General features: G+C 42.0%; 1 protein-coding gene across 1 annotated transcript in view; it reads right to left on the bottom strand.

The window, feature by feature from the left end:
* Positions 1-811: 811 nt before the first annotated feature.
* Positions 812-16,369, bottom strand: part of CEP152 (centrosomal protein 152) — an 87,455-nt gene continuing 71,897 nt past the window's right edge. Inside the window, 3 exon segments of the mRNA XM_077473089.1 lie at positions 812-1,805; positions 8,490-8,593; positions 11,734-11,890. Of these exon segments, the coding sequence (XP_077329215.1) occupies positions 970-1,805; positions 8,490-8,593; positions 11,734-11,890 (1,097 nt within the window). The 3' untranslated portion in view covers positions 812-969.

Raw genomic sequence — 16,369 nt, 5'->3', positions numbered from 1 at the left:
TAACAGCAATTGAGAGGAAATCCTTCCAAAGTGAGATTGGAACCAGAACTAATGTCCCCACTGGAAGATTTCCCCTCCATTTCTCTTCTGAAAGAGGGTGAATTTCCCAAACGAGGACACAGACAGCAATAAAAACCTGACAGGTGTTCTAATCCCTCTCCATGCTATCCAAAAAAAAAAAAAAGTTTGCCTTCAGTTATACATTAAAGGGGAGGGCCACCCTGAAAAACAAAAAAATGTTAAAAATTACAAAAAATCGAAAAAATAAAAAAAAAAAAATGAAAAAAAATTTTTTTTTTTTACTTACCAGAAATGCCTGTTGCTAGGCACTTTCTCCTAATCTTCCTCTTCCTCCTCCGCGGAGATCTTCTGTCTTCGTCGCAGCGTCTTCTGGGTAATGAGTCGCGCTGTGTTCTGGGAACTGTGTGTTCCAGAACACAGCGCGTCCCATTCAGAAAGCGCTGCGGGACTCGCGTATGCGCAGTAGCTGCGGGACTCGCGCATGCGCAGTAGGAAACGGGCAGTGAAGCCATAAGGCTCCGCTGCCTGTTTCCCTTACAAGGGATGGCGGCGCCGGGACCCGAGGGACGGGTCGGCCTCGGGCGGCTGACATCGCGGGCGCCCTGGACAGGTGAGTGTGTTTATTAAGTCAGCAGCTGCAGTGTTTGCAGCTGCTGACTTTTTTTTTTTTTTTTTTTTATAACCGGCCCTCTGCTTTAATGACCTATTTTTTTGTGCTTCACTTTCCTTAGAAACTATTTACAGCAGCTTAAACCTTAAAAAACTCAAATTAACTTTATTTTAAAATAGCATGGATAAATACATAAATAAAAGTAGAAAAATACATCTCTGCACAAACACACATATAAAACAAATATAAAAATGATCAATTATATACATGCATGTCAAAAAATAAATAAGTCATGTTTTTTGAAAATTAAAAACAAAAAACTATATAGCACACCAGTGTCAGTTAAAACTATTTACATCAGGGAATGGACTATCAAAGCCACTGTCTTGCGGTGGAGTGGCAAAATCCAGCAATAATTTTCGTTGAGGTAGTTGCTTGTCTCGACCTACATCGGAGTATGGCCCTGACTCAACAGATGTGGGCGGATGGCTCGTGATTTTACTAGAATGCCATGTACTGGGAGTCTGATCTCTTCTCTTTGCAATGTGAGCAGAGTGATTCTGACCTTCATATCTGTTGCCAAAGGCATCACGACTTTCCTCTGCATGAGAAAATAAACCTGCTGCTGAAAGTTTCCCTGCAGCGTCCAGATTGTAAGACGGCACTTTCATGCTGGTTAAAGAGCTTTGTGATGGGTAGAGACCTTTGCCACTGACCAAGCCCCAACCATGGTCTCCGTTATCCCGCACTGGAGTTTCTTGAAGTTCAAACCGTCTCCTGGGTGCTTTGGTCTTTAGATGATCCTGGCAGTCAAAAGATTTTAAGCCCTGTAAAAAAGAGGGCTCGCTGCGGCCATTGAAAGGCCTCTGGTTGGACTCTGCGTCTGAACCCGTACAGTTTAAAGTACGGCCCTCTTCTAGAGGCAATGTACATACTGGTGCAGCAATAGTACCGTCCTTTCTGAGCTGCTTTGATACATCATCTTGTTTGCTGGCTGATGTGTCCACCGTCGGGAATATGCTTCCATCCAGCTTCTCTTTCATATGTCTTCTAATCAGTTCATCAATCGTTCTTTGCTCTGTGATTGGTGCCTTCAGTCTGTCAGTTACACAAATCTGACCATTCGCAGATTTAGCCGTCTCACGCTCAGTTTCATTTTCAATCTGCACAGGTGCTATGGAAAAAAAAAAAAAAATTTTTTTATTAAAAACTAATTATTTCACATTTATTAAAAAGTAAAACAAATGCAAATCCATTAACAGAAGGGGATACAGTATTCATAAGCTACATGTTCAATTGGAGTTCCAGTTATACACCGAACTAGCCTTAAAAATGTCCCCTCCTCCCTCTTAGTTACATAGTAGGCGAGGTTGGAAAAAAAAAAAGACAAAAAGGTCATCAAGTCCAACCTATGTGTGTGATTATATATCAGTATTACATTGTATATCCCTGTATGTTGTGGTCATTCAGCTGCTTATCTAATAGTTTCTTGAAACTATCGATGCTCCCCGCTGAGACCACCGCCTGTGGAAGGGAATACCACATCCTTGCCGCTCTTACAGTAAAGAACCCTCTACATAGTTTAAGGTTAAATCTCTTTTCTTTTAAATTTAATGAGCAGCCACGAGTCTTGTTAAACTCCCTTCCGCAAAAAAGATTTATCCCTATTGTGGGGTCACCAGTACGGTATTTGTAGACTGAAATCATATCCCCTCTCAAGTGTCTCTTATCCAGAGGGAAGAAGTTCAGTGCTCGCAACCTTTCCTCATAACTAATATCCTCCAGACCCTTTATTAGCTGTGTTGCCCTTCTTTGTACTCGCTCCATTTCCAGTACATCTTTCCTGAGGACTGGTGCCCAGAACTAGACAGCATACTCCAGGTGCGGCCGGACCAGAGTCTTGTAGAGCGGGAGAATTATTGTTTCATCTCTGGAGTTCATTCCTTTTTAATGCATGCCAATATTCTGTTTGCTTTGTTAGCAGCAGCTTGGCATTGCATGCCATTACTGAGCCTATCATCTACTAGGACCCCCAGGTCCTTTTCCATCCTAGATTTCCCCAGAGGTTCTCCCCCCAGTGTATATTTTTGCCACCCAAATGCATTATTTTACATTTTTCCACATTGAACCTCATTTGCCATGTAGTTGCCCACCCCATTAATTTGTTCAGATCTTTTTGCAAGGTTTCCACATCCTGCGGCGAAGTTATTGCCCTGCTTAGCTGAGCATTGTCCGCAAATACAGAGATTGACACCTATGCAAACTAACCTGTGTAAGAAAGATGAACATACCTATTTTTAGCCAGCTACGGTCACATGATCTCAGTCAGTCAGCAGCAGCTGCAGGGGAGAGGAGAGGACACTGATAATAGCTAGCAAAGCCTGGAGCAGTGACATCACCCATAGGCTTCAATGGCCCATCCGGTATTGGCACGCTCTTCCCTTAAACAGCACTGGCTAACACGGGAGCCGGATCACGTGACTGGAATGGAGTGGACTTAAATAGGAAAGTACATACATCTTTCTTACACAGGTTAGTTAGCATAGGTATTAGGAGAGGTAGGGGGCAGTTTTAAGGCTAATTCCTTGTATGGCTGGAATTCCATACAAAAAGCTTTCAAATTTTGCAAGCAGAGGTGCTCAGAAATTATTACCTTTTAAGAATATAAAATGATATATATATATATATATATATATATATATATATATATATATATATATAAAAAATTATTTGAAACAACGCTAGCTTATTTTTAAAAAAGTTCTAAAGTGAGAAGGTTTTTACCCAAATGCATTATGGTGAAAAAACAAAAACCTTTTCAGTAGTTGTTGGCTCCCCAGCTCCCTTTATTTACCCTTCTCAATCCAGTGCTGTGCCCATCTGCAGTGATGCACGTTCTCCCTGGTCTCATAGGGTAGAATGATAACAGTAGAAGCCAATTGCTCCTGCTACTGCCAATCCAAATCCAATGAAGGGGGGGGGGGGGGGGCTGAGCCATGCTGTGTGTGTCAGCGGACACACACAGCCCTGGCTTGGGAGCAAGTGGATTGTTATGGGGCAGACACAGAAAAGCAGGAGCAAAGAGCGCCAGCAGGGGACCTCATAAGATCAGGTTTGGGGATGCTCTGTGCAATACTAGTGTAAAAAGCAGGTAAGTACAAGGGGCTCTTTTTATTTTAGGGGGAAAAAATAAATAAATAAAAAAGCCTTTAGAATCACTTAAAAAAAAAAAAAAAAAAAAAAAAAAAAACACTGAACATTTAGGAAATCAGAAATTCCATTCACATAAGACAAGTAGGTTCTTGTTTCTATGGTTAAAATTTGTAGAATATCTGAACTGGCTGTCAGATTTATTTTGTGGGGTTTTGGTATATAAAGTTGCAAGTAGACAACATAAATAACAATACCTTTGCCCACTTGCTGACTGACCCATAACACATTTACAGCTACAGGGCGTATCTATACATGTGAGCCTGCACTTTCAGGCATTGGGTGCGCCGCTGGTGGCTCACTCACACTGTGATTTTACACAGCAGGAGCTGATTAGTGGGTCACCCGCTGATCATTCAGTACACAGATAGAACGCCAGTCTGCCTATGTAAACCAGGCCAATTGCTGTTCTTTTAATACAGAAGGCATTCATCCTGTGTTCCTGTAAAGCAGAAACACAAATCCATGCCTTCCACTAGTAAAAAGCACCTCCCCTACTACACAATCACCAGCTAGGCACACATTTAACCCTTTGATTGCCTCTGATTTTAACCCCTTCCCTACCAATGTCATTAGTACAGTGATAGTGCATAATTTTTTAGCACTGATCAATATAAAAATGTGATTAGTCCTCAAAGGGTCAAAAAAAGTGGCAGGTGTCAGATTTGTCCACCACAATATCGCAGTCCCGCTAGAAGTCACTGATCGCTGTCATTACTAGTAAAAAAAAAAAAAAAAAAAAAAAGAAGAAGAAAAAAAGAAATGAATCAAAAATTCCAAAAATATATCCTATAGTTTGTAGACGCTATAACTTTTGCGCAAATCAATATACACTTATTGGGATTTTTTTTTTTTTTTACCAAAAACATGTAGCAGAATACATAATGGGCTAAATTGATGAAGACATTTTATCTATCTATATCTATATACACACACACATACATACATACACACACACACATACATACATACATACATACATACATACACACACACACACACACACACACACACACACACACACACACAATGATATGTTTTTTTCAAAATTGACGTTTTTTGTTTATGGTGCAAAAAATAAAAAACGCACCAAAAGAAAGCTCTATTTGTGTGTTGTACAACCTTGCAATTGTCAGTTAAAGTAACGCAGTGCCCTCTCACAAAAATGGCCTGGTCAGGAAGGGGGGTAAATCTTCCAGAGGTGAAGTGGTTAACCTTTGGCAACTCTTGATCCCAAGTGTTGTAGAAGGACCTCAGAATACACAGATACAGGGGTTTTCATATGGATTTAAAAACATGACCCACTTATACAGACCAAAAATACAGTTTTTACTGATCTGCAGGTGAGGCAGGGGAGGAAAAGGGTTTCTATGGAATATTTCAAATATGAACTGGAGTAGACTGTTACACATTGCTCAGCATTCCTGAAATATCCTACTCATAATACAGAAGAAAAGAATTTGGCATTGGTTACACCAGACAGTCTAACACTGAAAAAAGTAATGCAGGGAGGTAAGAATAATGCTAATGTGACACAGAGAGATTGAATTACCACTTTGAAAATACTAAAATATACAATATAAAAAAAATATATATAAAAATCCTAAGAAATTAGGATTATAGATTTTATATCCTACAGCAAGAAAGGGATATAAAAAGGACTCTTTTCAACTTCTTATTGTCATTTCACATGTGTGGCTAAGGAGCAGTAAAAGCAGGCAGTTAATCCACATTTTTTACAGCCTCCTGACCATACACCTAAATACTAACATTGCGGCCAAGTGATGTAGTACTTATTCTGCCACAAATTGAACTCGCCATGCAAAGCTTGTGAGACGGCGCTTCTTTCAAACTTGCCCATTAAGATCACTGGGACTGACCACAGCCCCACAACTTAGTGGACTTATTTCGATCCACGTATGGGTAGGCTGGTTGTACATAAGTCAATTGATCGACTTGGCCTGCTTTTTCCTGACAAACCAATGCCGGCAGCACTGATCGTTGTATTCTGACTGCGGAGAAGAACACAATGACTCATTCGGAGTGATGCCCCCATCCTTCTCAAGTGTAGGGATGGGGGAATCAGCTTTTTTTTTTTATTCAACCCACTGGTTGAATGACAAAAAAATAAAAAAATAAAAAAACGTTGCTTAATGTGTGTGTTCTTAGTGTCCATCTATATTTTTTCTGCCCGTCAACCTTTACAGAATCCATCACTTCACTAATATGATATGCTGCCCATAAACATACCAATCCCAAGTGATGCATCCGATGTTGAGCATTGCTTGTAATGAATGGGCTGTTTCAATGCTCTTTGTGAAGAGAAGTGAATTTAGCAGTCTAAGGCCGCGTACACACGGGCGGACTGTATGGCCTACTTAGTCCGTCGAAACACATTTCAGCGGACAGTCCGCTCGTGTGTGGGCTTCAGCTGACTTTTTCAGCGTGCAGTCTGGCGTACTAAGTATTTCGGATTTTTCGAAATTCTGTCCGTCATACTTTGGTTTCAGCGGACAATCCGCTCGTGAGTAGGCTAGTTCGACGGACTAAGAATGGCGCATGCTCAGAAAGGATTTACACGGCGGAAGGGTGCATTGCTGTGTATTGGACTTCCTATTTCTAGTCCCGTCGTACGTGCTGTACACGTCATCGCGCAAGCTTTCGATGGACTGTTTGTGCATCCGTGTGTGGTCAAGTCCGCTCAGTCGAAAGTATGACGGACTGTCGGTCGGATTGTATGACGGACTAAGTAGGCCATACAGTCCGCCTGTGTGTACGCGGCTCATAAGGTGCCCTTTATTGCACTTGGAGATTTTCTATCTTTTTGGAAAACTTACTTGCATGAGGGCCTAATCCTTTTTTGCTGCTGTACAATAGATGGAAGAATCAAAATGATTAAACATCCATTGCCTGTTCTAGTTTGTGATGTAGTGTATACAGTACTTCTCAGCATAAAACAAGGCTGAAGGTCTGGATTATTAGGCTGAGTTTACAAGGAATCAAAAAAAGGCAAGTCCCCACCTCTCCTCAAAAAAAGAGGAGATGGTGGGAAAAGGGGATTTTAAGGCACCAAAACAAAAAAAAAAAGATATCATCAATGCAATAGGTCTAAAAACGACAAATTCTATTTATACAAAAAAAAAAAAAAAAAATATGTATAATTGGAACATATTATATCAAGTCAACATAGGATATAACCATTTGGTTCAATCAAAGCATGGTCTTGGTGCATATAACGTCTGATGTATATGGATCAACGTGTTTCGCCCAAGCAATGAATGGGCTTCTTCAGGACCCACGTTTCAGCATCTTAGGCCACATAGTGGTCTGATCATGATGCTGGTGGATAGCTCCTCTCTCTAGTCATATTGAGACCTGGGGCGTTTTTTTTTCTCCTTGTGGTTCCTGCTTGGTTCACTCTTGTGACCCTTGATGATTAAACCACATATATTGGGGTCAATAAGGATGGCATTTCTGATTATTTATCATAGTAGTCTACTTACCGTGTTTCATCACTTGATTGGACCTATTAATGGCAGGGATCAGTTGGCGCTTTCAATGAACATTGACATAAATGCGGATATACACCTTTCTGCTTGAGTGTGGCTATATTAGGTGTGATGAATCTGATATTCTGGTGGTCAACATCTCAGCTATTTAACGCATCGATATTGAAACGTGGGTCCTGAAGAAGCCCTTTTGGTTGGGCAAAACATTTATCCATATGCATCAGAAGTTATATGCACCAAGATCATGCATGGATTGCACGGAATGGTTATAATCATATGTTGACTGCCGATATAATATGTTCCAATGATGCATAGTTTTTTTTAATTAATCTATTTTTGTATAAATACAATTTGTAGTTTTTAGACCTATTGCATTGATGTTATATCTTTTTTGTTTTGGCACCTTAAAATCCCCTTTTCAAAAGCATCTCCACTTTTTGAGGAGAAGTGGGGGCTTACCTTTTTGATGACTTCATTTATACAGGGGATTGTGCCAGTCATGTGATTGCTGCCCCCCCCCCCCCCAATTATCTGAGCTTACAAGGAAGGAGAGGTAGGAGAGCTGACCTATGCTTCTTGGCCTACATCTTCCTTCACTAGTTGCGAAGTGACGACCCCGGACAAAGCTCATGCCTGCTATTAGGTGCCCAGCACCATCATATGCTTGTTCTGGGTCTGTGACTCGCTGAACAGTGAAGGATAACAGCCTCTGAACAGGCTCTTTCAAAGCCAAGTCAGTATTGAGAACATCCATATTTCTGCTCTAACAGGTTCCTTTTAAACAATGTTGACGTTTTATTACTAGGTGCATGCGCAACAGGCTTCTCCTACAATAAAAAAATCCATATTGCTAAGACAAATCACTGATACATTGTGTAACACGCAGCACGCCAGTTCACTAAAGCTGGCCATACACTGAATCAAATCAATTTCAGAGTATGGCAGTACCCCCCTCGACAGAAATTGATCTTTTGACCAACTTCTGCTGAAGGGACAAGTTGGAAAAACGTTGTTGATCAGTGGCTGCAACCAATGTCCCGGCAGGGGGGTTCCTCCATCCACTTTCTTTTCCCGCCGGTTGAACGAATAATAAATGAACGGTGTATGGTCAGCTCATCGCGCACTGCTGTTATACATACCTACTCTGAAGTTTCTGCTCTGAGTTTTTTGAGAGATGGGAGTTTCCAGAACTTTGGCCATAGTTGCAAGCTTGCTTGCCGCGTTCATGATTTTCTTTTCAGCACTAAGAAATAAAACACACATAATGACACATTCTGATATGAACAATGCCAGAAGAAAGTTTAGTGTAAACAGGCATTTATAAAATCAAAAACGGATGTTAAGGTGACCTTTGTTGTCCCATATTGTCCTCAAGTGCTAAATCTGTCACTTCTAAACATCCCACAGCCTGATCTCTTATAACTCTAAAGACATGCTGATAGGTTAAAAGTGAAGTATGGGATCCCCCCCACAAGAATCATACGTACTTAGGTGGAGGTAGCATTGGTCCGATGCAGCATCTGTCCCCCGCCGGCTCTAAGACTGAGAGCCGAGCTGATCGCTCAGTTCTCAGAGCTCTGTGAGCAGAGAGCTTGTTGCCCCCTCCTCGTTCACTGGAGCGCTGGGCTGTAGAGGGGGCAGAACTGGCTGGCTCAGGCTCTCAGCGGCTCACTGAGGCTGAGCCAGGTGGCGGTCCAGGGATGTGGGCGAATTCCGACCATATTGTTGTGATCTTTCTACAGCCTGGAAAGACTAGGACGTCAGCGGGCTTCAGCTTGCTGTCTGCTGAAAAATGGGTCAGAGAAGTGCAGTTTTGTACGAGCTTTGGTTGAACTTCTACTTTAAATGGCTCCTGTCTAAACCAGCCCTAGTATGAATGTGAGTTAGGGATCTTAAGCCTGATACACATGATGAGAACATTGGACAAACGATCGTCCGTTTTTCTTGCATGCTAGTCTCATATCGAACATTAAGTGGCTACTAAAGTTACGAAAACCTTCATACGACAGAATACAACTTGGGAAGTGATGTAATGTGTTGCATTGTACTGTAATGTATTCTTCCATTTCCCAGTATGCGTGGTCTTTTTTTTTTTTTTTTTTTTTTTTTTTTTTTAGATGAATACTCTGATTGAAAAAACGAAAATTGTTTGTTCTGGTATCGTCCGAAAAAAAAATGTGTTTGTCCCTATGGATAATTTCACATGAACTGTTGTGATCGTCTCTCGAAAGCTGTGTACTAACAAACAGATGATCATACAATCGCTTCAAATGTATTTTTCATCCGATTTTCTGATCGCATGCACTAGGCATTAGATCGTAAGCGTCTTGAACGCAGGGACTGATGTGAACATACAATATGTATATAAAGTGCTGCGTAAATTGTCGGCGCTATACAAGTACCTACAATAACCGTCATGGTAGCCGATAACATGGAGGCATAAAAGGATTTGAGAAGGTCTAAAATCTAACATTTCCAAGATGCATTAATATCATCCATAGATCCAAGGAAAAGGTTACCTTCCCTTCATTGAAAAATGGCCACATCATGTGAACCAGTCATCAGTTGTGCCGACTGCTCCCTCTTCCCCAACAGAGATGATATTTAGTCACAAAATGGTAATTTTGACTACTAAAAGAATGAAACTAATGACAGCTGGGCTTCTTCACACCTAGATTTATGACAATTCGGAGGAAAAAGCTGCCAGGGTAAATGCACTACTTTACTGATCCACCTACCTGTGCCAGCATATCAAACAAGATAATTGCAGCATGCAAACCTACATCCTCTGTCAGCACTGGCAGACTCCTTTCCCTGAGGGAATTGCAACTGGTCAGCAATGTAAAAAGGGGGCATTGCCATGGGTCAACAATATAAACTTGTGTTTGAAAATAGTGCAATACACACTCTGTAGTTCCGTTCAAGTCAAATGTATGGTAACTGTGTCTTTGGCAGCACCCATATTTTTCCCCATGCACAAAAATGTGCTATGAGTATGGGGTCCTGTGATTTCTATAGTCACCCCTCTGACTGCATTCACCTATGTTCTTAGGAACATATTGTCAATAAAATGGATATTTCCCAAGGAGGTGAAAGCAGAATTGCAAGGAAGCAAAAAGGTACAGGCTGTTAAGCCTAGTACACACAAGTTTTTTTTTCCGTTCAAGCGAAAAAAATAAAATCTGACAACTCCAGTAGGAGCCGCTGTACTAACTATCCAAAGTTAGTACAGCGGTCTACCCTGCTGAACCATGTTCTGACAGGGGGATGGCCCCCCTGCCAGAACACTCCCATCAGCGATCTCCACCATTGGCTGAGAACCCTGATCATGAGTCGCTCGGCTTCTGGTTTTCCAGCATACTCGTCTGACAGAAGCCGGCCTGTGTGTGTGCCAGACAGACAGACTGACACACACACACACACACACACACACACACACACACACACACAGGCCGAACGTCGGACAGTTTTATTTTTAACCGGCCGATGTCTCCCGACATTTGGCCTGTGTGCATGGGGCTTAATGCTGCGTACACACGATCTGAGTTTGCGGTGAAAAAAATCTTGGATGGTTTTTCCGACGGAATTCCGCTCAAGCTTGGCTTGCATACACACGGTCACCCAAAACGTCTCTGAACTTTCGACTGTCAAGAACACGTGACGTACAACACTACGACGAGCCGAGAAAATTAAGTTCAATGCTTCCAAGCATTGTTTCTGAGCATGCGTAGGAATTTTGCTTGTTGCAATTGCTACAGACGATCCGAATTTCCGATCAGAACTTTTTCTGTTGGAAAAATAGAGAACCTGCTCTCAATCTTTTGCTGTTGGAAATTCTGCCAGCAAAAGTCTGATGGAGCATACACATGGTAGGAATTTCCGACCAAAAGCTCTCATCCGACTTTTGCTGGCGGGATTTCCAATCGTGTGTACGGGGCTTCAGTGTCTGCCCTCATAGCAGCAAGATCTAAAAGTCCCTCAAGTCTGTATACCCCTAAAGACTGATGAGGGAATTCTATTATAAAGTTGCAACACAAGTGTGAATTACTGCATAATACAAGAATTTGGTATTTTTTAGACATAATTTCCATATTCTCTTTGTTTTTAAAAAGTCAAAAGGTAATTTCTTAAAAGTCATCAGAAGGTGCTTCACAAAAGCCACTGACCTAGAACACCAGAATTCTTTGGACCAAAAAAAATAAAAGAATAAAAAAATCGTTCAAGAGAAAATTTTCCAACAACCTCGTGTAACAGAAGTCATTGGTTCGAGTTCTGATGAGCGGGCGCAGCCACATTTGAATCGAAGCTCGTCCAGCTGAACCGGCCGAATTTTGATCCATCCATGGCCAGCTTATGTTGTCACTATAAATTTCAACCACTCACCCCTCATTCTTTCCATCATCCTTTAATAACTGCTGCAAACAGGTTAAGTAATATTTCCGCATTTTCCGTGCCGTTTCTTGACGTTCTTTTAAAACTTCAGACTTCAACATTTCAGCAGCCCTTCCTTTGCTTTCTTGAATATACCGAAGCATGTCACCTATTTAAAAATAAAAAATTAAGTATTTTCACCATTGTAAAAAAACAGTACCTAATATTTTTTTGTTCAAACTATAAATAAAAGCTTAAAGGGTTTGTGAAGCCAATTGTAAAAATTTATGCTAGCCCCTTTATTAGAGGCTGGCATAGCACACTGTTAAGGATTTTTTAAAACGAGTGTTGTAAATACAGAGTTTTAAGCTGTCTTCAGGCCAATCACATCACTTTCCAGCTCAGACAGGCGGCTTCTGTGGGAGGGGCCATGATCTCCCTCTGATGTCAGCCAGGGAGATCACGTGACCGCTCCTCTCCTCCACAGAATCCCATCTCGTAGCTGTAAAGCGGCCGCAAGTCACGTGACCGGCCTGAAGACAGCTAAAAATCTGTACTTACAACACTCATTTTAAGAAATGCTCAACAAAGTGTGCTATGCCAGCCTTTAATAGAGAGGCTGGCAGTGACAATTATAGGTTTATTTTTTTTATAATAGCGGTGGGGCTGAGCGAAGACAGACAGAGGGCACTGACAGGGAGGAAGGAGGGGACGGCAGCCTATCACGGAAGGAGGCACTTTGACCACAGTGATCAGGGCGGCACTGCACTGGTTATCGTGGTCTGTTTAGAGAGGGGCATACAGGAAGTGGTAGGTTTAGGGTTTTTTTTTACTGTTTAAAGAGGGCAGATTACATAGCACAAGCGCTGTGCTATGTAATCTGCTTTAAGGGACCAGGATATTCCTTTTTATTTTTTTGGGGGGGTTAACAAACGCTTTATTTTTTTTTTCAAAACTATATTCTTCCAACTACTGACTAGCAAGTATGTTAGGACTAAACATACAGCACATCTACAAGTAAAACAGTAAGCACTCACATTGGCAAAGATCTGCTGTTACCATCAGAAGGAAAAAGTGTCAAGAGAAACAAAAGTAATTGCACAGAGATTGAACAGGGAAATTTTTTTTAATACAAAAACACATTTACTAGCACCTTTTCCCATTTTCAGACAATAAAAAATATCTGAAGTTTAGTACACCTTTTTTCAGTTTTTGGACAATGCTTTAGAATAAAACCTAACTCCTAAACCTCTCAGGTTTGCACATTTTAAAATTTATACTATGATGAATTTAGGAAGAGGAGGAGTGTATACAACCCAAGGAGGGCAGCAGCAGAGTCATAATTTATGGTACATAGATCAAAAAGATGAAGGTCCTAAAGAAATAAGAAGCTAGTTGGCGATTAGACTAGAAACAGACAGCAAATAATTATAGGTGGACTGACCCTTTAGGCAGGGGGAGGCAATCTGGGGCCCTCCAGCTGTTGCGGAACTACATTTCCCATGAGGCATTGCAAGGCTGGCAGTTACAATTACTCCCAGAGTCACGATGGGACTTGTCGTTCTGCCCCAGGTTGCCTACCCCTGCTTTAGGCCTAATGCAGAAGGCAAAAAAAATCCAGTCCTCTGTGCAGAGTCGCTGTCAGATGCATGTGCATCCACCTCAGAGCTGCATGCAGGCAGCCCATAGAAGTGGATGGACACTGTGCGAACACAAGCGCATGTCAATGGAGCATAGATCCAAATGAAGACACTGCCTGCATGCAGCTCCAAAGTGGATGTGCACACACCTGTCAGTGGCTTTGCATGGAAGACGGGATTAATCACCTATCTGAATGAGCCCTTACTTAGAAAAAGCCTTGCCCTTTGTTGAGCTCTGTGTACTGCTCAGGCAACAAAAAAAAAAAAAAGAAGCGTTCGCTTTCAATAGGTCCTTATTAAAGGGGTTGTAAAGGCAGAAGGTTTTTTATCTTAATGCATTCTATGCATTAAGATAAAAAGCCTTCTGTGTGCAGCAGCCGCTCTCAGTCCCCCTAACACTTACACTCGTGGAGAGAGAGGGACCTCAGGTCTCAGCCGTCCGAGATTCTTCTTCCTGATTGGCTGAAACACAGCAGCGACAATGTTGGACCCACTGCTGTCAAAGTCAGCTAGCCAATCAGAGAAGAGAGGGGGGGCGAGGCCGTAAGGGCTCAGTGACTCGGCTTGGGTGCCCCATAGCAAGCTGCTGGCTGTGGGGGCACTGAACAGGTGGGAGGGGCCAGGAGTACAGAAGAGGGACCCGAGGACAGGAGGATCTGGGCTGCTCTGTGTAAATCCACTGCAACAGAGCAGGTAAGTATAACAAGTTTGTTATTTCTATAGCAAAAAAAAAAAAAAGGGGGAGACTTTTCAATCAATTTAACATTTTGGAGGATACATAGTATGACCCGTACAAATGTTCAAATGTAATCATCATTGTAAAAAGGTATATAGAGTGCAAAGTCCTTCTATGGTGGTACTGGGTCCCGGATCAGATAGCGAGCACGAACCCATCCTATGATGACCGATGCATTAGAGGGTGTGGCCAATGGGGTGATGCATCAGTACACATTTGGTGGGCTTGTCCTCGCCTCATAGGGTTTTGGTCCAGAGTGTTTGGACTCCTGCACGCCTTATTTCATATACCCATACACAGAGATGCTAAACTTGCCTTGTTGCACTGCCCAATTCAGGGTTTGTTTTCTTATCAAAAGAAACTGACAACTTGTTTATTGTGGCCAAACAGGCTATAGCCAGAGCTTGGAAAAGGCCCCCGTGCTCCGTTTGTAATGGTGAAGAGCACTCTAGCTGATCTCATGATCAATGAGAAAAGGTTGAGTATTTTAAATAAATCACTCTAAATTCCTTAAAGTATGGTCACCTTGGTGGTCCTATGCTCTTCCCACTTTGCACCCGAACAGTCTGAGCCTCTCCCGAGAATGGGTCCATCACATTCCCCTTCTGCAGGACTCCAAATTTTCAACTCCCCCATCCTTTTTCTCTCCTGACCCTTACTTCCTCGTCTTTCTCTTCTCTTTTTCTTCCTCTGCAATCGAGACTATGCCCATGGCTGCCCCTTTGCTCTAGGGTGACCTGGGATCTGTGTCAAATTTGTTGGCAAACGGACACCGTTTCAACATTTTAAACTTTTTCCTTTTTGTATCTTTTTGCATCTTGGGCCCTAGTTAGTTGGCCCTCATGCCCTGTTGATCTATAGGAACCTATGGGCTGTCCCATAAGGTCGCCCAGTAACCAGCTAATACCCATTAAAGTCAAATGGTTGTTATGCTCACTGAACTGCACCCCTGTGCGGGTGAATGTTTGTCAAGATGTTATACTTATTTCAATAAAAATATTGTACCAGAAAAAAAAAAAAAAAAAAAAAAAAAAAAAGTATAGTGTGCACTTGTGAGTCATAGTAAACAATAATGGTTATGATGATCTAGTGCAACAAGTATGGCATAATATAAGTTAGGTGTACAGTAACAATACACATTATGTGCATCAAAAATAGGGGGAAAGGGGGAGGGAAGGAGGGCAAACGTGTAATGACTGTAAACCGGGAGACCCTATCAGAGTAGGTATAAGTCGGGCCTTGCACAGAGGGTAGAGAGACAAAGAGGAGAACATCAGGGACAATCCAGCCAGAAACCCAGTGACTTCAGCGCCTATAGCAGGGAGTAGCTTTCGGAGGACATGGAGGGGTGGGTGTATTGTATCCACAGGGCCCAGGTTTTTAGGAATTTCTTGTCTGTGCACCTAGGATACTAGTAAGCTTCTCATTGATAAAAAAAAAAAAACGGTTTCCAAGCTTCTGTGATAGTTTGTTTTGTTTGCTGCTAGTAGAAAACAGGTGGCCAATTTAAAATTGGGATCTTGTGAGGTCTGGAGGTTTTAAATGCAAAAGAGCACACCAAGGGTCTCTGGGAAAGGGGCAAGTTGACTATGCTTTCTAAAACAGTTGCCAACATTGAGCATGACCCACCATGAAATACATCCCCTGTGAGGGAGCAACCTCAAAAGCAGGAGTTGGGGCAAAAGGTTTGCCAACTGTGTTGGGACAATACACCATCTGGAGACAGATTTAAAGGCGGATTCCAATGGATTCCAATGTAAGCGCATTGATAGAAAAGGAGGCTATGGTGGTCCAGATTTGTATCAAATCTTCCCTATCTAGTGTCTTTGAGGTCATGTTCCCACTTGTGGATTTGAGGTTTATATAGGGAGATAGTTGTACTAATATATTAAATGTTCATTTCTATCAAAACAAAGGGAGATGAGATCAAATTAAAGTGCAACTCTCTGATAATGGGCAATGGTTGATATAAATATATCTGATCAGTTTTCAGCCAATGTTGTGATTCAGCCACCCCCACACACTGCATGACAAGGCATGTCACCTCCTCTTCTTCCTCCCCCCACCACCCAATGCCCAATTTTCTAGTTCAACTTTGCAACTTCCCATGTCTCCCCTTCTGCTTCTAATCTGCTCACCGATCAGTGCATTTGAATCATTAACTGCAATGAGCAGGGAGGTGGACACAAGAGCTGAAATAGGAAATAGTAATGATCTTCTTGGCTACGCAGGGTAGTAGAGGTATGTGAATCAGAAGAGTGGCTGAACATGG

This window comes from Lithobates pipiens, unplaced genomic scaffold (genome assembly GCF_037356315.1).
Source record: "Lithobates pipiens isolate NorthernLeopardFrog02 unplaced genomic scaffold, aLitPip1_a1.2 Scaffold_8, whole genome shotgun sequence".
In the NCBI taxonomy this organism is placed as follows: domain Eukaryota; kingdom Metazoa; phylum Chordata; class Amphibia; order Anura; family Ranidae; genus Lithobates; species Lithobates pipiens.
Note: the sequence above shows the minus strand (reverse complement) of the source record. Positions and strands in the feature narration are given on the sequence as shown.